Source organism: Lissotriton vulgaris, chromosome 7, assembly GCF_964263255.1.
Source record: "Lissotriton vulgaris chromosome 7, aLisVul1.2, whole genome shotgun sequence".
NCBI lineage: Eukaryota > Metazoa > Chordata > Amphibia > Caudata > Salamandridae > Lissotriton > Lissotriton vulgaris.
In genome coordinates, this window is record NC_141695.1 from 1,361,711,774 (window position 1) to 1,361,739,534 (window position 27,761).

Here is a 27,761-nt window from a genome sequence, read left to right on the forward strand (position 1 = left end):
ACTGTTGCTCCGAAGAGCGTGTCGCCGTTGAACGGTGTGTTGAGGATACTGTGTTGCACCTCGGGTTTGAACCCTGATATCCTGAACCAGGCGTGTCTCCTTTCCGTGACACCCATCATCATCAGCCTGCTGGCGGTGTCTGCTCCGTCCAGGGCCGTCCTGAGGCAAGAATTTGCCGCATTTTTTCCTTCTTCGACCAACTGTTCGGCCTTCTGCCTGGCCTCCTGGGGTAGGTCCTTCACCAAGTGCCCCAGGCCCTCCATGATCTGGTACATGTGCCTGTTTAAAAGGGCATTGGAGTTAGCCATGCGCCAGTGGGTCGCGGCATTCCGTTCGATCCTTCTGCCCACCAGATCAATCCTCTTGCTCTCCTTATCCGGTGGCGGGCCTGAGGTAGTGGATACGTTCGCCCTCTTCCTCGCTGTGGCCGTGATAATGGAGTCTGCGGAGACCTCGCCTCGAATGTAGGCCGGGTCCTTTGTGGAGTGTTTGTATTTCTTCTCCGTTCTAGGGATTACCGCCTTGCATGTTGCGGGCTCCTTGAATGCTTCTTTTCCCTGAGCCAAGACGCTCTCGAGCATTGGGAGGAACTGGCTCCTTGTTTGTGTTGGGAGCAAAGTCTCGAGCAGGAAGTCTGCCTTCTGCTTTTCCTCGTCGAGCTTTAGCTTGAATGCAGCTGCGGCAGATTGTATCGCCGAATTGTATGCCCCGATGTCGTCCGGCGGCGAGGGCCTCGAGGGGTATGTGTCGACCGCCTCCTCCGGGCTCTCGGTGTCGATATCTAGGTAATCCTCCTCGTGTGGGTCAGAGGTGGCCGACTCGGCGTCCAACCTACTGCCCTCCTCCTCGTCATAGCCGTAATCCTCGTAGGGATTCTCTTCATCTCCCTGGTCGTCGAACATCTCGGCGCCCGGCCCCTGTCCGTCTACGAGTTCTTCTTCCTCTTCGATCTGATCTAGCACAGCGTGCTTGGTCTTGTGTGGAATTGTAAAGGCACTCATCTCGGCGTCGAAATCTTTCCTCCGCTGCAAGATGCTCGCCATCTCTGCCTCCAATCGCCGTCTTTTCTTTTCCCTTTCGGCCGCGTTCTCGGCCTCGGAACGCTTGGGCCCTCTCTTCCGCACCTGGGTCGGCGGCGAGATTTTCGGCGTCGATGGTTTGGACGTCGAACTTGGTTTCGGGTCCTTGGACGTCGTCGAGGCTTTTGGGTCTTTCTCCCTCGACGTCAATCGGTCCCTTTCGGAGACTATCTTCGACGCCTTCTGCTGTTCAACAGCTCTCGGCGCCAGGGACTCCTTCTCCGAGGATCCGCTGGGCCTGTGTGTGGTCGCGGACTGCAGATGTCGCTGCGTCGGCGCCTTCGGGGTCTGGCCCTCGTTCTTTCGAGACTCAGGGTCTCTTGTGTTCTTGTGGGACGTCGAGTCTCCTACCTTATCAGGTGTCTTCTTGAAATCGGTCTCTACGACCGTGTAGCTGTCGTGCTCGGCGGCAGCGTTGTCCTCTTCCTCCGAGGACATCCCCAGGTCGTACAGCGATGGTGTCGGGGCTTTTCCTTCGAGGGTGGCGTGTGCTACCCTCTGGCTCTTCCTCACACGAAGGGTCTTCGCAGCGAAGACGGAGCAGGCGTTGCAGTCTTCGTTTCTGTGGTCCACCGGCAGGCAAAGGTTGCACACCGGATGCTGATCTTTCTGCGCGTACTTGTGTCTGCAGTTTGGGCAGAACTTGAAAGGCGTGTTGTCCATCCTCTAGCGTTTCAGGCCTCCCTGACCGCGTGGATGTCGACGATCGTCGAAGACTTCGACGTTCTCTCCTTCTTCTCTCTTCGCCAATGGTCTGCGAAGTCTTCCTTAGTCGTCTTCTTCCAATGTCTTCTCGATTTTTTTGCTTTTTCAGTACTTTCTCCAAAAATGTCTGGAGCCCAACGGGAACGATCCAGACCCGACCGCGGAAAAAAGAATCTGAAGATGGCGCCCAAGAGTGGGAGCTTCCGCAGGAAGCACGCCGACGTCACCGGAAATGCACCCGAGGAGGTGTGACGCCGACGCCCACAAGGGCTACAAAAAAAAAAACAAAGAAGACTACGAATCCGGACCCAACCACAAGACCGCGGAATATGCACAGCATAGTGAATCCAGAAAGATTCACGCTGCAAAACTTCCTCCTGCAGAAGTGTCAAGTGGTCCCCCGACACACGGTGGTTCTGCGGTGGCATGGCTGGAGGAGTGGTCTCGAAGGGGAGGGAGTAGCCCCTTCGGACGAGTTGCAGCACCCACCTGTCCGATGTGATTGTGCGCCAGTGAGCGTGGTGATGGCGAACCCTGCCACCCACTGGCGTCACATGGGGCCGAAAGCACGGACTAGGAGGATTTGGAGGCAGATGCTGCGGGGGGAGGTGTGGCCTGACCCCGCCGTTGACCCCGACCGCCTCCACGGCGGTTTCCACGGCCGCCACCGCGTTGAAAAGACTGTTGCGGCGCGTGGCTGGCAGCACGTGTGGGGACGCCCCTTCCGTGGCCACGAAAGGAGCGAAACGAACCCGTTTGCTGACGCTGGGTCGAGAGACCCAAGGACTTGGCCGTGACCCTGGAGTCCTTGAAGCGTTCCAGCGCGTGGTCCGCCTTGTCACCAAACAGGCGACAGCCATCAAACGGCATGTCCATCAAAGCATTCTGGACATCTGCCGAAAAGTTGGTGGATCTCAGCCAGGCGTGGCGACGAATCGCCACCGTCGTTGACATAGCTCTGCCCAGCGAGTCGGTCGTATCAAGACCACACCGTATGGAATATTTTGCTGCATCTCGGCCCTCAGCCACAGCTTTGCCGAGCTTCGCCCGCACCTCCATGGGGCATTCTGGCAGCAGGTCCGCGACCGTATCCCACACAGAGTGGGTGTAGCGGCCCAAGAGGCAAGCGGTGTTGCAAGACCGCAGTCCCAAACTCAGGGACGAGAAGACCTTCTTGCCATACTGGTCATACCTCTTAGATTCCCGATCGGGCGGGGCCGACGGGAATGCGGTCTGGGAAGTCGAGGCCTGGATCACCAGGCTCTCAGGGGTGGGATGGGTGGACAGGAACTTGGGGTCGTCCGGACAAGGACGGTGGCGTCTGGCCACGTTCCGATCAACAGGCGAACCTGAAGAGGGCCTGGACCACGTGCCCAACAGAACGTCTGACAAGGCTTCGTTAAACGGCAGCAGTGGCTCCTGTGGGCATGACTGCGGTTTGAAGACCTCAGTGAGGATGTTAGGCCTCACGGCCGCGACGGGGAGCTCAAGGTGTAAGGCCTTGGCAGCCCTCATCAACACCACTGAATAAGCAGCTCCCTCCTCGGATGCCACGGAAGGAGGAGAGACAAAGCCAGGGTTAGGTGAGTCGTCCAGACGACTGGCATTCCCCAAATCACCTGTCCAGTCCACGTCATACTGGCACTCACGTGACAGAGGGTCTTCAGACCCCTCCCAACCTTCCCCGTACTCTTCATCATCTCCATATTCGGAGTCAACGATGTAGACCGGCTCCTCGGGGTTCACAGGCCCCATCGGCGTCGAGCCCGGCATCGAGCGACGTCGGTTCGACTCCGCGTCCGGATTCGGGGAAGGCATGGGGACGGCGCCGCCCGGAGCCGGCGCAGGAGAACCGGCGCCGCGCGGGGGCGGCGTCGGGGGTAACCCCGATGGAATCGGCGCCGGAGCGGCCGGCAGACCACCCGGCGTCGACCCCGAAGGCCCTTGCGGCGCCGGGGTCGGAGCCGTCGGCGGCACCGGGGCCGGAGCACCCGATGGCGTCAAGTCAGGGACACCCGAACCGCCAGGGCCCCCAGAAGGTAGCACTGGGCCCGAAGGCACCGTAGGCCCCGTCGGAGAAGTGAGCGCCCTCATGGCCATGAGGAACGCCTCAATCTCCTCAGGCGTCGCACCTTGCCCAGGGACCGGAGGGTATGGGGCAGGCCGCGCCGGTGACTCTCGCGGAGCCGCGGGGTTGGGGTCACCCGAACCCCTGGCCGCGTCGTGCGAGCGTCGGGGGGAGTCGGGGGTGCGATGACGACGCCCCGACTTCTTGTGTTTCTTACCTGAAGAGCCCGACGAATGGTGACGACTTCCGGAGCGTCCGGCGCGGCTCCGCGACCGCTCCCTCGAACGCTCCCTGGACCTCCGGCCGGACCGGGACCGCTCCCGACGCGGGGCCGACACCCGAAGCTCGAGTAGCTTGCGGGACCGCTCCCGTCTAGCCTTGTTAGTCAGAGCCCGGCAATCGACGCAGGCGTCCACGTCGTGGTCGGGGCCCAGGCACCGGAGGCAGAGTCGGTGATGGTCCGTGACCGACATCGTGCGGTCACAACCGTCACAATTCTTGAAACCGGGCATCCTACCAGGCACCAAAAAGATATAGAAAGTTTGACAAAACTTGGTCAAAAGACCGGAGTACTGCTCTTCGGATCTGCGCTTACTGGCGCAGAAAAAAGAAGAACTGACGTCAGCGCGCGGAGGCGGCGTCTATATACTCCAGCGACGTCATCACGGCGGACGACGCCGACGACGGACGCGGAGCCGCAGGGGACGCCTGCAGACGACGCCTACCGACGCGCAGGGGTACTGCTACGCAAAAGTTTCCGGATCCAGACTGACGCCTGGGGATATTCTAAGGTAAGGAATCTAACACTAACGTGTTTCTTTCCGATGAAGGCCATGTGCTCTGCACCTATCCTGAAGAGTCCCGACTACTGTAAACAGTTCATTGTTCAAACAGATACTTCTGAGTTGGGGGTGGGATCTGTGCTTTCACAACTTAATGTAGATGGTCAAGACCAGCCCATTGCTTTTATTAGCAGAAGGCTGACCCCCAGGGAGAAACGTTGGTCAGCTATTGAGAGGGAGGCCTTTGCTGTGGTTTGGGCCCTGAAGAAGTTGAGACCATACTTGTGGAGTGGTGTGGCTCACTGGTTAGAGGCGGCAGACCCGGGAGCAGAAGTCGGCCGGGACCAGGGTTCAATTCCCGACGCGGCAGGGTCATGGACTTTGGTCAGCGGACTCGATAATTCTCGCTTCGGTGCCTACTCTAATCAGGGGTCCCACTCGGCAACTCTGGGCATTAGCTTGCCTAATCTCCACAACGGCCCCTCCAACGCCGGGGATGCTTGGCTCCACCTTGGGGACTCCCAGCAGGGACCATCCCACAGGGAAAGCCAGGACGGGTTCCCCAGCGTTACACAGCGCCAGGAAACCTCCGGGTAACAGTGCGCTTTACAAGCTCAAACATAATAATAATAATACTTGTTTGGCACTCACTTCCTAATTCAGACAGACCATAAGCCCCTCCTGTGGCTAAATCAGATGAAGGGTGAAAACCCCAAACTACTCAGGTGGTCCATTTCCCTACAGGGGATGGACTTTACAGTGGAACACTGACCATGGTAATGCAGATGGTCTCTCCAGGTACTTCCACTTAGAACAAGAAGATTTATCTGGTCAAAGTTAAGTTTAATGTCCCTGCGTTTTTTGGGGGCGGGGGGGGGTGTAGGAGAGTGGGGTCTGCTATCCTATGGTCACCCCAATTTTTGCTTTTTGCTTCACTGGTTTTCGACTTAATGTGGCTGTGGGCCTGCTAATCAGACCAACAGCCTGCTGTTCTCTCTCTAAATTCACAGACATGTACTATAGGTACATAACCAATTTGGTACTGGACACCTTGTCAGCCCCTATACAGTGCACCATAGGTGCCAAGGGCATAGGTGCATCCAAGGCCTATCAGGGGCTGCAGCATAGCTTTTGCCACCCCTGGCTTGTTCTTAAATTGACACAACTGGCTGATCACTCAGCTGGGGCAAGTTGGTGTAACCACCCCTTGCTTAGATATAGTATACCTATATCTAAACCTATATCTGGACACATATAAACCTATAAGTCACTCCTATGGCAGGCCTTATCAATCCTGGAGGCAGAGTGCTTGGTTTTACATGAGATGGTGCTCGGGCATGAGCTGAGCCTGTCTGCAGCTGTCGGGAACAACTCCCTTAGCTGTTCTGGGATAATGCCATACCATATACTCTTAAATGCATTATAATCCATCGCGGTTATGTGCTAACTTTGGTTTGGCTCTATCAAAACATGTTGTGTAAGGTGTCATACGATTTGGAATACTATCCCCTCGACAGTCCTGTCGACGGGGATAGCATCCCACCCTTCTAGAGGGAGAAGACATGTTACTTTACTAAAATGCGGTTAATCCTAACCAGAGTCTCAGCATCACAAAATGGATGCTGCTGCCACTGACACAAGTCTGACCTCCTGCTGCTGACCGAAACTTGGCAGAGGAGGCCTGGACAAAGGGTTTCCTGTCGCAGGGAGGTGCTACACCTCCCCAGACAGGAGATAGTGTATTGGGGCAGGGAGGGCTGAAAGAAACTAGACAGTGCCTGGGGCGCACAAGGCTTACCCTTGCATAATCCTGTCAAACCGGTTCTGGGGTACACCAGCCCCAGTCCCAGCGCGACCCTGGACAAAGGGAAAGGGGTGTAACCACCACATTCCTGGGTCCCACCCATAGGAGGGACTTAGCAGGTAATCCAGCCCCCTAGATTGGTATAAGAATGGGAGCAGTGCCAACGCACTCAGATTATCCTGACTGAAACTTATGAAACGAAACTCTGGACCCTTCGACATCCTACTTGACGTAGAAGACTGAAGAATCTCCCTTGTGGTCAAGGAGTGACCACCCTGTGCAAACAGGCACCATCCAGCACCTCGACGTTTGCTTTGTTGCAGTTCCCGCCGGAACTCGAGCGACAGAGTTCGACAAGACCCAGCGTGCCTGCCTTCTAACAGCCCGATCCACAGTCCCAGCAGAGCTGAGACCCGTGGAGGCGACATGAAGCGTGGGGCCGGCCATCTTGGAAAGACCAAGAGGCGCTGACCGTGCAGCTCCCGAGGCACCCTCGAAGATGTGCATTGGGGTTTGAGAAGCCCCAGCCCTGAGCCACTCTTGCTTCGAAGCTCACCCCTCTTTACTCGCCGAGTGCTACGTGGGGCCCTTCTGCATCTTTTGGCTCAACGTGTTGGTCCGGTCGCTTGCCCGTTGGCTAGCGGCCCCAGTACCGACGAACCTCGAAATCGGACTTGTGAGTCTGGTTGCTCCAGACTTGCCCTCGCTCCCCTGAAAAGGAGCACCCGCTCTGACCCTCCTGGTCCGAGTAAGAAGCGATCTTCGAATCCTGCGTGGGTTGAGCTTGTCAAGGTTTGTTTGCTCCAATCCAGAAGCCGACACCGCCGACAGCGAGAGCCTGCGTGGCACAGCTCGTGATCCACTCCTGGACATCCTCGGTGCCCCAGAGTCCACGTGGCAGCGGAGACAAGCTTCACGACATCGACCTGATTGCGCCGACATTGCCTGGTTCCTTCCTGGTTCCACCCTGGTCACTGTTGAGTGACCCAGACTCTGTCCCCTCTGCTTTCAGATCATCTACATCTTCGATCCACCCTTGGATCACACCGGACACTTCTCATCTCGACGCCTGCAGCATCTTCATCTTCAGGCACCATCAACCTGCGTGACGAAACCCAACACTACTTTGCACCCGTGCACCCGCTTCCTGTGGGTGAGGTAACTCAGCAACGCCGGTGCTCCTGCACTGGTACACACCTCTAGTGTATATGTCTAAAGTTTCCTCCTTCTAGGTTAGACGGAAGTCTCCTTTTACAGTAACTTTGTAACTTTTACGCACCATTGACTTTGCATTGGTGCATGTGTGTGCTTTAAGCGCTGCACCCGAATCCCGCGGGCTTTTCCCGACTTCAGCATTGCTAGTCCCGACTGCTCCCAGCGATTCCCCAGGCACTAGGCCTGACCACTGTTCGATTAGTGATACTTATACCACTTTTTTGATATATGGTTTGAGTGGCCCCTGGGCCTCATCCATAATTGTGCAACTTCTATATGTTTAACTGTGCTTTTGTTTAAACGCTTGTGCTTCTAGACTCATAAAGAGTATAGAGGATTATTCTAGTAATAAATACATATATTTTTTATAATATATAACTTGTGTGGTGTCCTTTTATTTGATATTACAGGATTGTGATTGGTAAAACAGCTCGCTTAACACGACCTCTTGAGTTAAGCCTTTAAGGCTGCTTAGTCAATGCTACCCTTAGGATAGCTTGTCTATAAGGTTGACTTACAACCAGACACCATAAGGGATTGTTTGGACTGATACAAGGTGCCCCCAGAATTGGAGACATCATATATCAGGCCAACTTCTCACACTGGGTCTTTGCTCCCCTCTCTGACCCGGCATACCGGGTAGACTGTCAGGCAATGGGAACCATTGGGCACCGGACGGAGCTGTATCATGGAAGCAGGGGGAATCGCTCCCTGCCCACACCCAGCTGGTGGTAAAAGCGTGGCACGTCGCCACCAAATCACTGGGCTGGAAGGACAGATTGACCCAGCAAACCCCAGTGTGGGATTGTGGCACTTTGGGAGAGTAGGCCCGCCTACAGGGATTCCGCAGTTGGACCCTCATAGGCATAGACATTCTCTGGGCCCTTGAAGTGGTTGTGGAGTTAAAATCTCCTCCTCTATATCAGAGCCCCCCCAAGGTAGTAACCCAAGTCTTTGGACATGCTTGCTTGTAAAATGCCCAATACGCCATCTACTTCCTAGTAGACTCTTCTCAATGTCTTCAGGGTGACAGATTGACAGATTGTCGGTGGAGTCTCAACTATGCATCTAGTGATAAGGCCACAGTGCTCTCTGCAATATTTAATAGTCTTTTTGAACGCCAGGCAAACAAAGCAGATCAACTCCTTGTACAAAGGGCTGCAGCCCGGGTAGTGATCCGACCACTGGTATTTGCTATTACATTGTGGGCAAAACTGAAAGGGTGTGTGACTATCCTACCCTCCCCTTAACATTGATTTTCAATACAACCTGACCCCTGGAAAGAACCCCTCCCTGGTATGGTTTGAAAACAAAGAAACACTGTCATCCATGCTAAAGTAGATGATGGGTCAGGATATTTGATGTCAGGAACCTAAAGGAAAGCAGAAATAGTAAATGGTCCAAAAGTTAGAGCTAAACGCCCAAACCAGATGGCACAAAAAATAAAAATCTGAAGTGGAGTCTTCATCATGGTGCTTTAGGGCCAAGGAGGAGTCACTAGATGCCTTAAGACCAAAGACCTTTTTGAAGAAAAACATTTTGCGAACATCCACACTAAACACTAAAAGGCAGAAATATGCAGGGTATGTGTATCTAAAGCAGTGCATGCAGCAAAGAAATAATTCTAAAGATCACATATAGGAAATTGATTAAATACTACAGAAAGAGCAACATACATGTCAACTGTGCTCAGAATAAAATACAAGAGGAATTGGTTATTCTTGTAAAGAAATAATCAAAGAAGAAAACTTTTACAAAGTGAGGCTTGAAAAGAGATCATGACGTCTGATGTAGGTAAAATATTTGGATGGCAGCAGAACCTTTAAATGCTTAATAGGATAAAATGGGGGGGGATGTTAAGGGTAAGCCAAAAACTCTAATCTGCGCCTTTAAGGGATGACCTCTGGATTCAGTCATGATAAGGAGGTTCTCTTTGCAGATGTCACTGCGCACAACTTGACACATCCAAGCAAACGGTTGCAAGCACTACTGTCTACATTCCACAAATGTGACTTTCTAGTTTAAAATAAATTGTTCAAAGCCCTCAGGTATGAGTCTCAATATAGGCAGAACATAATGTGTTTAGCTTTTTAGAGATCATGGTGTACCTTGGACAAATGACTCGATAAGGTACTGAGCATTACCGGTAAAACTAACAATCTATGGGAGTTGGATCAGATCTTCGCAAGTGGAGAAGCTAAAAAAAAAAAAGACCAAGTCAAAAGGCACTAGGCCCATTACTCGTAGATATACCTTGCCTGGTCCACCCATCACATTGAAGTATTGGCATGTGAAGGATTTAAGAGCTTACCTTAAATTTGGGAACAGGGAGAGAGAGGTCCCGGTGCTTGGACCAAATCCGTCGCGCTCGTGGGTCTCGCACATCTCCCACAGGCAAGAACCCAGAATCCTAAAGGAAGATGGGCCATACAGGTCACATTACAAAGTTATTAACAACAAAACACACAACTGAGCAGTGAAACTTCATATTTTAAAGCAATGTTTGCTCAAAGGGCCATACTTTTTTATCGTTAAAGTGTTGCATAAAATGAAACAAACTATGAGCAAACTGAACGGGCTCCTACATTTTTCCTAGCTAATAAGATGGCAAGATTGACATGTTCAAGTCTGTTTTATTAATACATTAAATATTTTATTACCACACAGCTGTCCCCTTCCATCCCCAGATTGTATTATGTCATTTTTAATCGACAAAACAAAGACAAGTTTGAATAAATACACAAAAGAATTACCCTCACCTTTTGTCATGTGAAAACATATATATATATATATACACACATATATACATATAAGCACACATTTATACATATACACACACACAGTATATGCGCACCTACATATTCGCACATTGTAAATACTCCGCAGTGGTGGTCGTCACTATGTATGCTTAGGTCAGATTTTAACACAAAGAGCATTTATTTTGTTTCGCTAATAACTTTGGCAACATTTAACACATGGGCACTAGCAAAAATGTGCCCAGGGGCCACAAAGGACGGTCTGTGGTGTGACGGAGGGCCGCACTAATGCCAGAAGGGTGGTGGTAGGGGGCTGGGTGTGTCAGGGATTGTGTAAGGAGGTCTAGAAAAATGACAATAAACTGGTAAGCATTTATTTGCAGGTTAAATACTTGCCCATTTACAGTAAAAAAATAAATCTGAATATTAGTGCTCAGTAACTAAAAAGCAGCTCGTGCTGCCGTTCACCAGGGGGCCTGCATGTGAAGGTCAAGAGGGCCGCATGAGGCCCCCGGGCCTTACTTTGAGTATCACCGATTTAACAAATCTTTACAAAACCTTACCAAAAAAAACCAAGCACTGGCGTTGCCAATAGGTCTCGCAGTAGGAAAGTTGGAGCTATTGGTTTTTGTAAATGACATTTTATATTTATGTTGAGTGATTTACAATGTCAATAATTTTAACTTTAGCAAATGTGACACTTATAGCATTTGTAATGCCACATGTTTTGTATTTACGTGACTTAGATGTATATATCTTAGTGTGAAAGGGTGTGTGAGGTGAGAGGGTGTGTGAGGGGGTGTGATGGTGAGTGAGGGTGTGTGAGGGGGTGTGATGGTGAGTGAGGGGGTGAGGGTTGTGAGGGTGGTGCGGGTGTGAGGGTGTGTGAGGATGAGGGTGTGAGGGTGTGAGGGTGAGGGTGTGTGAATGTGGGTGAGGGGCTGTGAGGGTGTGTGAGGGGTGAGGGTGGGTGAGGGTGTGAGGGCGGGTGAGGGTGTGAGAGGGTGACGGTGTGAGAGGGTGACGGTGTGAGGATGTGTGAGGGTGAGTGAGGGGGTGAGTGAGGGTGGGTGAGGGTGTGTGAGGGGTGAAGGTGAGTGAGGGTGTGTGAGGGGTGAAGGTGAGTGAGGGTGTGTGAGGGGTGGAGGTGAGTGAGGGTGTGTGAGGGGTGAATGTGAGTGAGGGTGAGTGAGGGTGTGTGAGGGGGTGAGAGGGTTTGAGGGTGTGTGAGGGTGAGGAGGTGTGAGGGTACCAAGTAAATAGTGGCAGGGCAGACATCGTAAGAGAGAGAAACACAAATGTTAAGATAACAGTGCTCGAAGGGGTTGTGAGAAGGTGCACGCTGAAGTCAGACAATGAATCCTATACATGGAACCCATTTCTAGAAACCACAGATGCGGCCTTTGCTATGTTAGAGGGGGCACGGGTTCCTGCTAAGCCTGACGTCCTTGTGAAGACTTAACCCAACATGAAAATAAAAAATGCGAGACCTATTGCGTTGCAAAATTCAGAAGAAATTAAATGTGAATACATTAGAAAAAAACAACATTTATATGTAAACCGTGATCAAAATGTTTTGTTTTAGATTTTAGCATTGTCTCGAACAGAAAACGTGGTGCAGTGTATACATATGTACATTGTTAAACGTAAAAGGAAATAATGATAAAACTAGAGAATAATAAGGGCCTACACACGTTAGCATATTAAAAAGCCACATAGACTGACATAGACCGACAAGCTCTCAATTGAGCACGTATTATAAGTGCTTTTTTTTTAACCCTTGATGCAGTTGAACAAAATAATAACCCACCTGATGATTACATCAGGGTCAAATTGCATTATAAAAGCTTTGCTTCTAAGGGCCTGCATTCTTTTTATAATAATATCATGCATTACAGGCAAAGCAAACGTCACAACATGAGCAGCAAACACTGCAATTTCTAGAATAGTGCTTCAGTTGCCAACGTTTCTAAGAAGCACATTTTTAAAAAACAACTAATCTCAAGTTAACGCATGATGATTCCAAGATAAAACAAGATACATTTTGTGTGTGGAGACCTACCAAACACTACATAATTCTGCTTGACAGACGCGGCTGGTGATAAACTCCCAATTCAAAGGGCATTGTTGCCGTTATTTCCTAACCACAGCCCACATAATTAGCAATAGCGGAGCTTACAGTGTGTGATTTAGCCAGTCCTGTTTCTTCAGATGTCCTTTTGGGGTCTTTCAAGCCTCATTCTCAAGCTCAGCGAAATGAGCTGCCGAATGAAGGAACCGAGCTAAGTAGCGCCACAGAGAAGTATTCACAATGTTGTTAACTTACCTACACCTCAGACAAGTGTGCCAACATTAACAAACACGAGTCCTGGGGTCATTCATTAACAATAGTTTCCCCTAAGGTGCTGCCACCAGGACCAGTGAAATTCACTATTTCATTTCTCCCCATGTAGCATATATGCAAATCGGAGAAGGGACAATAGACCGAGATTTATAATCTCGCCCATTTTATGATCTTGCCCATTATGAGCTCCTGAATTCGGCGGAGATGTGCAGGCTTTAACTTTTTTAATAGCCGGCTGAGAAACAATCATTTCTGCATCAGAAATACAGAGCTCGGCTGCCTACAGCTGCAAATGATTTCTTCCCTATTTCAAGGCAGAAGGTGAAAATGCGGGCAGTGCCAGTTGTCACTTAGCAACAGGAGTCTTTCAAGGGTGAATGCGGGCAGAGGTAAGGATGGTGACCGTTAAGGAACATGTCAAACAAGTAACAAGAGTGAGGCTCACCCCAAACACAGACACACACGTGTGCACACAGTCTCTCACACACACGTGCACACAGTCTCTCACACACGCAAACCAATAAGCGTCAGACACAAACACGCACAACCAAAGACAATAGACAGAAATGCAACTGAACTGATTAAGAAAGTGTGATTAATTAACAATATGTGAACTTACAAAGTGAAGGCGGATTTGTGCCATGGCGGAGCGGGGAGAACTCTGGGGGTGGAGGGAGGAGGTCGGGCAGAGAGGCAAATGCTGCGGAGGAGGAGTGAGTATTGAAAAGGCATTGCCGCCTCATTAAGGGAAAGGTTGTGTGTGCGACGAGTGGGGAGGGGGGAAGGCTCTTAATGCAAAGCAAGAGAGGAAAAGCAAACAACTTTAACAAGGGATTCAAAGTGACAATGCTGCTGTGCGCGTCCATGCTGTGTTGGAGGTGGGAGGGTTGTCGTTAATGATGAAAGTGGGCGCCGTGGCACCCATGCATATTAAATATATGCGCATAGCGACCAATGAAGTGGGCAACGTGGCATTTAGAAAAAAAAAGCCAAATTAGTGCCAAAACGAAAATGACAAAGCACTACAGCGCTATAAAACAGTAGTTTCTGAAAGCACATTGTAGCACACCCTTCGTAGTCACAATACATTCTAACAAGCATTGGCAATTCAAGAATAGGTTCGAAATACACACGTGTCTCTGCCGGGCTACTGTAGTCATGACATACGGACAGCAGCATTTCTCAGCTGTTTAACAATACTGATCCTATGGGTAAGTTGAGGGCGAGAGAGGAGGAGCATGGGTCAACGGAGAGGAGTGAATGCGGGAGTCGGCTTGATAGAGGGCAGAAGGGGACTGAAGAGGATGAGAGGAAAACATGGGCAGAATGCAGGAAAAAGCGAGGTGTAGCAAGAGAGTGAGTTTGTTTATGGGAAAAAAGGAAATAGGTTTGGCAGGACAGAGGAGAGTAAGACATTAGAAAAAACAAGGCAGAGAAGGGGAGGGGGGAGGAGAAACCTGACACGGCGTGCATGGGAGGGGGCCGAGCGGCAATGAGGGTGTGAAGCAGCAGGGGCCTGGGGGAAGCTGGCTGGGGAGGGGGGGAGGAGAAATGAACAGAGGTGTGGGAGGAGTGCCTGATGCCGGATGGGGGAGGGAGAGCCTGGGAATGCGAGAGGCTGGGCTTGCATGCGATGCGCGTGCATGTTTGCTCACGTGATACACGCGAACTGCAAGAAAACCGCGGGCCTGAAAGCCCTTGGTTTGACTTGTGTTTTGCCGACATGAATTCTCGCTCCGCTCGATGCGCTTGCGCGCATCGATAGGTCGCGAGACCTAAAAAAGGCTAACCCAGTTTGCTTTTTCATGGTAAGTTTTGTGCTGATCCATAAAGCGTCGATAAAGAAAATGAGAGGTCGAAAAAGTGGGATTTCTGATTTCTCATACTAATTCCCATAAGATGCTCAGCTCTCAGATCCAGAAAAAAAATTAATCAACTGAATAACCCCAAATTTAGCAGAAAGTCAGAACTTTACGCATAAAGTGTACTTTTTGTTATTTTATGTAAATCCGTCAGCCATTTTGAGGAATTAGTGGTTAAAGAGAAGCTTGGGTGGCACATGAAGAGATTAAGAAGTTAGGTTCAGCTGGACTGTTGGTGTCCAGACAGGCTATGATTTGTCACTTTAAAATGAACTAGTAATTCCTGATTGGCTGGCCACCAAATGAACAATATGTTGTGGCAGCAATGACAAAAGTCAGGGAAATGTTACTTGCATCCTGAAAATATATATTTTTTTAAAAATAACAGGGGGTAGAATGAGCACGTCAACCCCATGTGTATGTGGAAAGGGAGGGAGGAGCATGTGGACCCCACCTTGATTGACTGGCCACACCATGGACTCCTTGTGTTTGCTTTATTCGCCCTAAGATTTATGAATTGTTTGTTTCTTTTCTATCTGGTTTTGATAAATCTCACAAATATTCACATTCAAATTCTTAGTATTCACAGACTGTTTTTTGCAGAACTACAAAATATATTTTACAAACCATGCATCTGTGACTAGGGAGGTCAAGTGGATCAATGACTATTTCAAACAAGCCAAGTCTAAATTGAATACCACTATCAAGGGTCATGTTTGGGAAGAGATAAAGGAGGATAGAAGTGAATATAAAGCTGCTCTTTTTAACACAAAAAAATGGAATGACAAAATCTGACAAAACATACTTGCAGCTATTAATATTAATTTAATTAAATAATTAATATGTATTTGCTTTGTTCGCCCTAAGTTGGCAGGGTATGCCCAGACATAGGTCCCTTGCTCACTTTGCCACTGGATTCAAGATAGACTGGCTGATGAAGGGTGTTACCCAGAAACCGGTCCCAGGGCAGACCTGGTTTGGCAGTACGGGCTGGACTGTTCCCATGAGGCACAGGGTCAAGACTGATTTGCATATAGCTGGGTCTGAACTGAGGTGGCAAAGGAGCTAAAGAATGATAATGGATTCAACCCAGATATGTGACTGGGGGGAGGGGGGTATGGGGGAGTGTCTGAAAAGTTTCAGCGCTTCGTTCATCATCTCATTGTGTCAACATGTTGTGGCAGTCAAAGCAAGACTTGGGGTCATAACCCCACTGAAATACATTGTAGTGAAAGCCTGTTATTTACGGTCACAAAAAGGAACACGTATGAAACAAGATTGAGGAAAATTGAAAACTCTCCTTTTCCCCTGCATCTGATCTCCCTTCCTCCCCCTTTTTCTCCCCTGTATTCATTCCTCCAGGTTCCTTTTGCCGTTTTCAGCGCGGGGACACTCTGTTTTGAGTAACCAGGCGCTTTACAAATGGCTTCTATTCTATTCTATTCTATGGGTGATAAACAATTTTATTCACAAAATACACCAGTTGGTGGTTGTTTTGTACCCATAATAGGAATTCTGTTAAGGTCTCAGGGGATTTTACCTTGAGAAAAATGTGGATTCCCCCTGCTGGGATTTGACGAACCATGTTTGAGGAAAACTGTTTTCTCCCATGATTTTCTGATTGAGATTATAGAAGGCGCTTCAGAAGCTAAACACACATTTTCTATGAATTGATATTATCTCCCTCAGCCATGTGGCAATAAAGTCTATTACCCTAAATAAAACATGCACTTCTGACAGCGACAGTAGCATCTCCGTTGATTACCGACTATTCTACTGCAGCTTGAGTTCTCAATTATCTTTATATCTATGTCTGTAAAACATTCTGACATGCAGGATGAAACATGTTCTTCCAACACCAGCAGCAGTCTGTTAGCTAACATCCTAGTAATCAACTGTAACGTCAATGCAGAGTTCTAACTACTAGAGTGCTAACATTGTCTATTCAGACAACAGCAAGTACAGGAGTCCTGAGTACCACTGTAGGCGAAAGGCATCTACTAAGGAAGGCTGCCTTGGGAACTCAATCACTTATAAGTTTGGACACTGCGCATTCTCGGAGGTGGTGAACAGATCGACCAAGGATTTTCCCAATTGCCGGAAGATGCCTTGTGCCACCTCCGAGTGGAACTGCCATATGTGATCCGCAAGGCACTGTCAGCTGAGATTGTCAGCCCTGTCATTTTAAAGCACCTTTGAGATTGCAGAATGAGTGTGGAAATGTGCATCCCACAGGTTCAAACTGTAGGTAATGGGATGTGCACAGCCTTTGTTTTGTTGCAATTTATCCGTGCTCCTGGGTATCTCCCTCCTCCAAGGGAGTATCCGACAATTCCAAGTGTAGCAGGACTATTCTATTACACCATAGTCCTCTCTCCCCGGGCACAAGTTGATGCTGAAACTTCAGCAAACGATGTTCAAAATTTTCTTTTCAAATAATTTCAACTTTGCTTCTAAATTTAAATTTATTGCATTATTCCAAATGGATTCCTCATGTTTTCTTCACATGGTAATGTAGAAACATTTTTGCCAAACTTTAAATTCTCCAATGCATTTCGGTGCCCCATGCACCTTTATCAGGGAAATCTGAAATCATACAAATAATCCATCTTATATACTGTACTATTCATATTAATACATCATATTAGTAATTGCATGTCAATGTGAGCTCGTATCTAATTCTGTAAGGCGTTTACCTCAACATTTTCACAATTGTTAAAGTTAGAGTTCACCCTTAATATACAATGTCGGTTTGTGCCATAACCATGTTCAAAAGTTGTTACAATCGATAGTTCAACGGTAAATGCGAACAATTTAGTTAAACGAAAGTGATTGTGCTCTAAGTATCCCTATGTGGTTGAAATTCTAAGTATAGCTCATACCGAACTCATTTTTTGCCGCTCTATCGCTTGCGTCTTAAATCCTTTCAGATGTACCCCCTCGTGGTTTACATCCGTTCGCGGTTTAAATAAGTGCAGTTTAACTAAATAAATGCAATTATGCGCGTCCACTATTTCAAACTTTTGCCGGACCCGCCGGTTCTTACCTTAGATGCAATCGCTATCGTCCATGTCGACAACACGGAGGTGTTAGTTACGGAAGCCTGGATTGGCCTAGTTTTAACGTGCTATCGTAACCTGCGCATGCACATTGCCTAGCGAGTCTGTGGAGCTTTTTGAATACTCTGTAGCAACTTTATGGATACTAACACTGTATATGACAATGCTACAATGTTTACCAACATGGTTTGCTGAAGTTTCAGCATCAACTTGTATCCCACAGGTTCAGCACAACCATTTAGTCTCCTGGATCTAGGGGAAATAGAACTTGGGCCAGTGTGAGAATCTTGAACTGGTCTTTACTTAGGAAGTAGTTCAGAGGGGAGAAAGTTAGGATGGGGCAAAGGCATCCGTCCTTCGTCATCAGAAAGTAATGGAAGCAACAACCTGTCCTGATTTCTGAAATCGGCAACCTCTCAATTGCTTCCTTGGCAAAAGAGAGCCGAAGCTTCTCCTAAATCTGGAGGCCAGAAAAGGAAGGATAGGGAGTAACCTTTTTCCACTGCCTAGAGCACCCATTGATCCGAAGTGATGTCCCTCCATCCGGGGAGGTAAAAGATGATTCAACCTCCAAAAGGTCAATCTTGTGTTGCGAAGGTGAAATTAATGGCATTTTGCAGTGGATGCAGAAAAGGTGTGGGGGAGCGGCAGGGATGCGCCTGGGGCTTGGGAATAATGCTACCGTAGGGAACCTAAACACTGTTGGCCATCTCCCGACCTATGGGATTGAGGCTCTGTGGTTGCTCACAAGAATACTTGTTTTGTCTTTGCAGATAACCTCTTTCAAACCCTAGAGATCAGCGCTGTTGTTGGGGAGCTGCCTAGTTAGTAAAGCTAAGGAGAATAAGGCCACTGCCCAAAGAACGAGTAGTAGCCTTACTCTCCTTGATCCTTTGAAAGGCTGATTCCACTTTTGCCACAATGGTTCCACCTACTCTACCTTTAAAGTCAGCAATGCAAAAACCTGACTTTATGGAAAATTGTGCAGCATCCAATCCATCCAATTAAACGCTGTAGGATTTGCCAGAACTCATCAGAGAAGGCAGTATCTTTCTCCCATAAGGAGTGCGAGTATTTCTCCAGGAGACAAGATGTACTTACTGATCTGAGAGCAAGGCTGGTTGAAAAAAATATATATTTTTGTAGAAGCCTCCATTTTATTTTATTCCTTGAGTGATAGGGAAACCATCGGGTGTGTACGACTCATAGATGCCTGTACTAAAAGACTCTACGGAGTACGGTGTTATAAAAAAAAAAAATTAAGATCTCCAGGAGGTGGTCTGTGTTGTCTTGCCACATGACCATTAACAGGAGGACAAGATCCTGATTTTTCCCAGAGGCCCACCAGTACATCGATAAGAACCTAACTGAAGAGCAATTAATAATCTTGAGAACCCTACAGTATGTCTGATGGCCTTACGGCCTTTGTACTGGCGAACAATATGCAGCGCTTGGCACTACACGGACGGAGTAGGCAGCAGCACGTGTGGGAGGGGGGGGGGCGAGTTGAGGGTGGGCGGACAGGGGCGGAGGGGTTTCTTGTATAATTGGACATTTCCTTGTTTACATTCTTCTCCTGATTTGTCGCCTATGAAAATGCTTGCATGCTGTGTTATTGATCACTTGCTCTGGTGATTGTCTCTGGTGCTCAGAGAGTTACGTACTATAATTCTGTCATGCAACTAATAAAATCTGTTTTAAAAAAAAAGAAATAATAATCTTGAGAAGATTGCCATGAGTTTAAAACCGCTGTCAGAAGAGTTGTTTTGATCTCACAGTGGCATCGGTGTGGGTTTTATGTGCTGAGAAGTTGGATATCAAACTTCCCAGATTTCAGTAAAACCACTATGGTGCTGTGGAGTTCGTAATGACAAACTCTCAGACCATATACCCTTTATGGCTTTCCTGCACTTACAAAGTTTAAGAATGGACTTCAACACTGTAGGGGTACAGGGCTTATGCACCTCTACCTTCACCAGTGGGATAGTGCACCGAGCTAGAAGAGTGGCGTACCTATGCCATAGGCAGTAGACTGTAGACATGGCACACAGGGATGTGTGCCTTGTCGACTCTTCACTTTACTCTGCACCAAAACACGCATCATGCAGTGTACAGGACCTCCAAGGGTGACAACATGTGCTGCAGTCCTTAGAGGCCTTCCCTGGCCACAGTGTCCTTGGTACCTATGGTACCCTCTACAAGAGATCAATAAGCAACCCTCATTAAGGGTTGTCCCCCTGCGCACCGCTTCAATGTTACCAGTTAGGTATTACAGTCAATAAACAAATAAGATCAAATAAAGTTTGTTGCAGTTTTTCTTTATAGATTTGAACAAGTTCCGTGTTTCTTCATGGAATTGCAAATTTCATTCCAATGAAAATTATATATTATTCCAATCCAAACATTAATCATTCCGCATGATCAGTCCCAATGCATTTCGGACTGTGATAGTCTTTCGTCAGGGGAGTAATCTAAACAGAAAAACAATATATGGTCTGAATTATGGGGGCACGTAATAATTTCATCTATATATTGCGGTGCGAGTCCTATACCTTGATTGCACCCTCTACAAGAGACTCATGTAGCCAGAGTTGCCTATTGGGTTGCAACAGTACAGTTTTAGGAAAAGAACATAGGTTCTGGGTACGTGGTTGGCAGGAACCAAGGGGACACTTAGACCACGAGCATCAACAATAGGCAAAAAGTGGGGGCAACCATGCAAAAAGGGGCCCTTTCCTATAAAAGTGTAAGTCAGTAACTAATGATGAAGGCAAGCCTACCACATCATCCAGACATTGTTGTCTGTATTGCTCCTGAGATGCGTAAAAACTCTGTTCGTCATTTTCTTCTTCATAAATGACATGAAGTTCGGAAGTGCTGTGGGCAAACCCAAAGACCCCATCCTCATCCGAGTCCTCTCCTTCCAATTGATGGGCTGGTAGCAATGGTGACACCTTGCTAAACCAGCATTGGCATAGCCAATAGGTCTCGTCTTTGGGACCTTATAAGTGTTTAGCCAGTTTAGTTTCGGCTAGAATATATTTTTGCATTTTTCATATAGCGCAAACTCTACCCAAAGGTATTGCAGCGCTTTACAAGAGCACCGGTTACATTACACAGTCACATATATATACACGAATGGGCCAAGTAAGTGATTTGCCAAGGATCACAGGATGGTGAGCAGAGACTGGAACCTCGTTCTCCAGGTCCAAAGTACCAGCTCTAACAGTTATGCCACATCCTCTCATTTCCAACAGCAAAGAGTGCATGACATGTCTTTTTCACGACCCATGACTGTCCCCTCGTCTGCCGAAAGCGCCTCGAGTCAGCCAGCATGCTAGCGGTTTATGAATCAATTAATTCCATGGCCATTTGGTTTAATGTGGCAGCGCATTAACCCACATGGAGGAGGGGTGCTATGTCTGGCTTCTGTCACAGTGGCGGCGAAAGTAACCCGATACTGGGATGCAACCTGCCGTGCAGCTGGCACACTGCACAAAGGCTAATTAGTGCGCTCGCTCCAGAGACATGCAGGCTATAGGGAGGACATTTAAAGATAAGGCAAGACATACCCGAGCCTATGGCCATTTGCTTTCTTTCTTTTGTGGAAGCCTTACACAATGGCCAATCAAATGCGTGGCAGTAAAAACAAAAAAAACACAAGGGAAAAGGTCTGGGAGTTGGAAGTCCTTACAATAAGCCTCGCAGTGCAACGCATGCACGCTGGCTCAGGCGAGACCTAAAAAGTTGCGCTCAGGGGTCAAATGCCTTAATTTTCCATGTTGTTTACTTTTATCTCTGATCGACGATGCTTTAAGCCACAACGCAAAAGAAATGTGTACACGGGATGGGCGTCTTCTCTGTCGGTGAAGCCGTCTTCACCGATGACAAAGTCATAGTAATTGTCAGCATCAACGGTTTAGGGACTAGAGCCGTTGTCGAGGAGGTAGTCGCCGAAGCAGTAGGTCATACACAGCGTAGTAACGGTGCTGGCAGTAGCCATTGTCCAAGTTGCCATGCACAGCTTAATCGACAACGATGCTGACAAAGATATTCTCGCTGACGGGGAGACATTCTTTGACGTTTTGTCAGTGGATGGCACTGAAGAGGGTTTTTTGAAAGATAGCTGAACCTGAGAAGGTGGTGTAAGTGGCTCAGACCTCGCTCTTTTAGCAGTTAAGGAGGTAGATGGTTCTTTCTTCTCCTGTCGTTTTTCCTGAGGAGATTTGGAACGGCTGTGACCCCTGTAAGACCCATGAGTGGTCCTTTTTGAGGTTTTCTTAGGCTGCTTTAGAGAGGAGCGAGAATGGGATGACCACTCTCTCTTATGCGATCTTCTGGAAAATGATGACGAATCCTCGCGCTCGTCACTAGATACTGGCTCTTTCCTTGCTTTAAGCTTTTGTAGACATATTAGGAGCCGCCCCTCAAGGTTTTTTTTAAAGTTTTGGTAGAAAAGGTACAACATACCTTACATTCCTTGGCCTTAGGATCTGGATAATGGCAATAAATACAGTACTGTTGAGGGTCATCTGAATGAAGCCTCTTCTTAGTACACATACCCCGGGCCCTGAAAAGGCTAGTCTTTTCCTTCTCTGACATGACAAAGTCAGAATCAAAAGTAAAATAAATAGAGACCCAAGTTGATGTTAAAGTGAAAACTGCATTTTTCGAAGCACTAAAGGAGATAGGATTCATTGGTAAAGTGTAGAACAAATATAACTGAGCAGAGCTCAGGAGAGACTCCCTAACACGACCTGCAGTATAAAATCTGAGGAAATGGGGCTTCTCACAGGGGTGTTCTAGAGGGCAATGCAACCTGATTAACTGAAACTTAACTTTTGTCTTTTTAAAGAAAGACAGATCTGTTACAAAACTAGAGGGCCTGGGGCCTTAAAAATTACATAGCTGTTTCAGTGTACCGTGGGACTCCTATCTCGACGACTGGGAATAATTCAGTCATGTGAATCTATGAAAGGTTCCAATACTGGAGTAAGTCAAGATTCCATTAGACAAGTCAAAGGTCCATAACGACCGTTGAAAAGAGGACAGATGGAGGGATGGATAGATGAAGGGTTGATAAGATAATGAGGCACAGAAAGGGGCTTTCATTTGGAGTTCAAGAAATTGGTCTAGAAATTAGTTTTTCAGTATTTTTGGTTACTTTTTTTTAATCCAATATTGCAAACCAGAATTTTGTACACATTAAATCCTCAACCACACACCACCTTGCATCAGGCAATTGGTAAAGAGGGAAATACATTAACTTAATTATCTACACATTTCTGAGTTTTTCGCTCTGATTGCTGCTAAATGTTTCAGTTAGGATGAGACTCTTAGAAGTCAATGCTACTTTACTGTAAATGATTTACAATGAGATGATTAATTCACCCCAAAGCTCTTTACTCTAGAGTGAAAGCTGTAGGGTGGTAAAGAGTTTACTGCAAGAACGTGCTCAAATCCTGCAAAACAAGTGATGGTAATCAATTAACTAAGAGCAAGCAGCCCAGAAGGAACACAAAGTAATGTTAAGGCAAGTAACTAAAGCAGGTCTATCGTATTGAGGACTCAAAGCATGAAAGCAAAAAAGTGATTGAGGAAGAGCTGGGTTTAGGGGTTTTCAGCAGGAGATGGAGAAGGAGAAGGAGCTGAGCTAAAGGGATAGGCATCAGGTGCCTGGGAGCAAGCAGGAGTGATAAGAGGAGCATGAGAAGGAACAGCAGGTACATGAGCCACTGGACACAGGGGAGTTACCAGCTTGTACCAGTAGGTAAAAAATAGCAGTGGCACACTTCAGCAAACAACCCAAAAGCAACTCCGAAGGGAGAGGACTACTCACATTTCTGCCTACATTACTTTCACACAGTCTACACTGCCAGCTAGAGGGGGATTTGTGTTGTTTGAGGCTTCAACTTTAAAGCCCACATTTTTTTGCCAGAGGAAATAGGTTGAAGCTTAAAACCATAAAGCCTACTTCTAGTACGGATGGTGTTCTTGGCAATCAATATCGGTTTTTCTTTATTTTCATCCACGTTGAACTCAAAAGGATATGGACCGTCGAAGGATGGTGAGCACATCTACTAAGCAAAGCTTTTGACTTTGCAATTTTCAAATTCATAGCGGCTCCAATGCTGCTCTTGACTTCACCGATTCTATTCTCTTGCTCTTTTCGTCCAGGCGAGGTTCATCTGCTAGCCAGTATGAAAAGTTTTCCTAGTTCTGTAAAATTACGATGGAATCTAATAGCATGTCCTCAAATGTAAAGAGGATACAGGATAGTTGCCTTACATTTTCTTTCCAAGCAAAAGACTGGGATCTTTGTGCAATTGATGCTCTTCCTGACTGCCAGTCTTCTTCATGAAGCTAAGACTCCTCAAGTCCAGTGACACAGAGGAAATCAAAATTCTCCTCATGGTTGATAGTCTTTTTCAAGTCGTTTTGGCACCAGCCATAAAGCACTTTTTTGTACTTTGTGTAGAAATACAAGAATATGCGTGAGTACATTTTGATGGCTCTGGTGTTTAAATGGTATGCTTTGAGTGCATCATATATAAAGGATCTATCCTCGTCTGTGAGTTTCTGTGTAATATACAGAACTTGATAAACTCCATAAACCAAACTCTTCCATTCTTCACTATGCAGCAAAGTTAACTCGGTTTCAACCACATTACTATGCTCACTTCATTTAATAACCCCTAACTGGCAGCTATGTTACCTCTGAACTCATCTCGAAAGGCACCTTGTGGTGATTGAAGGAAGCCTTTACAACCATCTGGTCACTTCTATCCCTTTGAGTCATACCGTTTTCCTATACTTATAAAGCAAATCATATTTGTTCCAATACGGTCTTTGGTGTCCAGTGTTCGCCTTTAGTGAATACTATTTTTAACTAAACAACTCCAAAACCAATGGCAGAAAAATGCAATCTAAGGTGGAGTTGGTGTACTTTTAAATTTAGGGGTTGAGCAACCATAAACATTTGACACACACTTGAAATAAAGACTTCAAAGAAATGCAAAGTGTTTTATTCTGAACCCAATACTAGATGGCAGGAGAATGCGCAACAGGGGTTTGTAGAACTAAAATGATGCAACTTTCTTACACACCTATGTAACCAGGAGAAATCACAATCCAAATGTTATTTGGTGAACAAAGGTAGGACAGAACTTATCTTTAATAGCCCCAGCGGACAACTGCCAGAACATTCTTATAATGTGGATGTAACGGGGTCGGAACGGGAGGCCGGGAAGACTGGTGGACCCCTGATTATACATACCCTTCTGCCCTACACACCGGAACATCGAGGGATGAATGGGAACCACAGCAGGAACCGACCGAGGAAACGTTCACTTGTTCCTTTAAGTGGGCGTACGACGACTGCGGTGAGGCCCCGCCTACTACTGACGTGGGCATTCCTGGATGGGTGAAAACGGGGGAAGCCCTATACGCGGCGTGTGACGTCACCGACGGATCGAGGAACGGAGAACGCGAGGAGAACCGGACGGAGAAGGAAGGAGACGACGGAGGAAACAGAAGACCCGAGAGCGGAGGAGAGCCAGGAGGCCAACGACCCAGGTGGCCTGATATGCAGTGGTCACTATTCTAGTGAACACTATGTATCAGTCCAGCAACCCTTATTGATGATTGGTTGTAAGTCAACCTTATAGACCAGCTATCCTAGTAGCGTGGATACGAGCAGTCTAAGGCTAAAGACTCGAGAGGGCGTGTTAAGCCAGCTGTTATACCACACATATACCCCTTGAATACCCAGTGAAAGGACACCACACAAGTGTTATGAAAATAAACAGTGTATTTATTAAAATCACAACAGCCCTGTACTCTTTATGAGGACAGGGTACTAAGCACAAACCAAAACTCTTACAAAAATACTTAAGTTAGCACAGTATATACAAATGCCCGAGGGGCACGGAAAACCATATACTCTGAAAGTGGAATGCGAAATTACTAGCAGGTGAGTACAGTACTAATAGGCTTAGGAATCGCTAGGACTTCACTATAGAATCTTCAGATTACTTCTGGGAGGCCTAGGGGACTCGGGTGCAGAGTGTGCACTCTCACGCGTGATGCGGGACAAAGTCTATGGTAGCTAGTAATGACAAAGTTAGTGTTCTCGGGCGAACCCGACCTGGTAGGAGGAAAACGAAAGTGGATCCTGACCCTTGGATAGTGAGGCTGTGCTGGGGCACCGAAATGCCGAAGTTACCTAGCCCAGGGGCTGCAGCTGCATAGGTCTCAAAAGACGTCGGGAATCCTCGTAGACGGACCAGGAGCCTGGAAGAAAGAAGTTGCTGGCAGGCGACCAGTGAAGAAAGTTTGATGGATCCAAGCCTGGATCGAAGGAAGATGACACCTGAAAGCAGAGGGGACCAAGTTCGAGACTACTAGCCAGTAGTCAGTGGGCACCAGGAGGGCACCGGATGGTAGCCACCTCGACTAGGTGAGTGGGTGACGCTGTGCTCGCAGATCTCACGGACCAGGAGGCGTTGTCGGCGACCAGGATGGAGGAGCGAGCTGTCCCACGAAGATTGAAGCTGTCGGCGTCGCTGGACCCAGGATTGGGCAACAAAGCCTTGGCAAATTCAAGCCCACGCGGTGGACTCAAAATGGCGTCTGGAGTGGACCAGGAGGGTCCGGGGTGCCTCTCTTGAAGAAGGAAGCAAGGGCCAGTCTGGAGCAACCAGACCAGCAGCAGTGATGTCGTCGGGCGTCGTGAAGAAGGCCACAAGCCAGCCGGCTAGTAGCCACACAGCGCGGTGAGCACGCAAAAGCAGAAGGGCCCCACGCAGATCGTGGAGATGCTGGAGGGCTGATCTTCGGTGCGGGAGCTGCTCAGGGTTGGGGCTTCTCGGACCCCAAAGCACTCACCAGTGGAAGACTCGGTGGGCTTGTTACAAAGAAGTCGTGCAGTCTTGGCGATCGTCGGTCCCTCGAGGTCTCGTCGCACTCACAGTTCTCAGCTTTGCTGTAGAGGTGAGTAGAGGTCAGAGGTGCCAGGGAAGCCGGGTCTCGTCGAGCTGGGTCGTCGGATTCGTGAAGAAGGACTTGCAGCAGACCGCAGTGTTCTTAGGATGGTGCCTGCGGATGCAGGGTGACTACTCCTTAGCCACAAGGGAGAATCTTGAAGAAGAAATCTTGATGTCCTTTCGTAGAAAGTCGTGTCTTGATTCCAAAGATGATCTAATTTGAACAGGGGGCCCGCTCCCATCTTTATACTAAAAAAGGGGGCTGACCCGGTGACTAGGTCCTGCCTATGGGTGGGACTAGGAGGGGGGTGGTTACACCCCTCTGCCATGCCGGACTTTCCCCAGGCCAGGGGCTGGTGTGCCCCTGGAACTGGTTCTGACCGGCCTATGCGTAGTGAGCACCGGGGTGCCACTCAGCAGTCACCTTCCTGAAAAGCCCTGCCTACCCAGGATACACAAAACCATGTCTGGGACGGTGCTATCACCGCCCCTGACAGGAAACCCTTTGTCCAGGCTCCCTTCACTGGGAGGACTCCCAGCTGCAGGGGGTCAGACTCGTGTCTGTGGTGGCAGCATCCATTTTGTGGAGCTGAGGCTTCGCTTAACTTTAACCGGGGTTCACAGTTACATACATGTCGTGTCCCTCTAGAAGGGTGGAATGCTAACCCCGTCGCCAGAATTGGCGAGGGGTTAGTATTCCAATTCGTATGACACCTTACTCGACATGTTTTGATAAAGCAATACCAAAGATAGCATTTAACCGCGAGGATTATAATGCACTTAAGAGTATATGGTATGCGATATCATGGAACAGCTATTGGGACTTGGTTCCGCAAGCTGCAGACAGGCTCAGCTCATGCCAGAGCACCATCTCACACGATTCCAAGCACTCTGCCTTCAGGATTGTCAAGGCCTGCCATAGGAGTGACTGATAGGAATCTGTGTGTCCATTTTAGGGTTAGGTATAGGTATACTACACCTACAGCAAAGGGTGATTACACGACTTTGCCCCAGCTGTCATGCAGCCAGTTGTGTCAAATTTAGGAGGCCAGCCAGGGGTGGCATAATACATGCTTCAGCCCCTGGTAGGCCCTGGGTACACC

The 27,761-nt window shown here is 48.1% G+C and overlaps 1 protein-coding gene across 1 annotated transcript in view; it reads right to left on the bottom strand.

Annotated features, from left to right (window-relative positions):
* SETD1A (SET domain containing 1A, histone lysine methyltransferase) overlaps positions 1-27,761 on the bottom strand; it is a 960,878-nt gene that overhangs the window by 837,078 nt on the left and 96,039 nt on the right. The window contains exon 4 of the mRNA XM_086932054.1: positions 9,965-10,063. Coding sequence (XP_086788180.1) covers positions 9,965-10,063 — 99 coding nt within the window. The remainder of the gene's footprint in view (positions 1-9,964; positions 10,064-27,761) is intronic.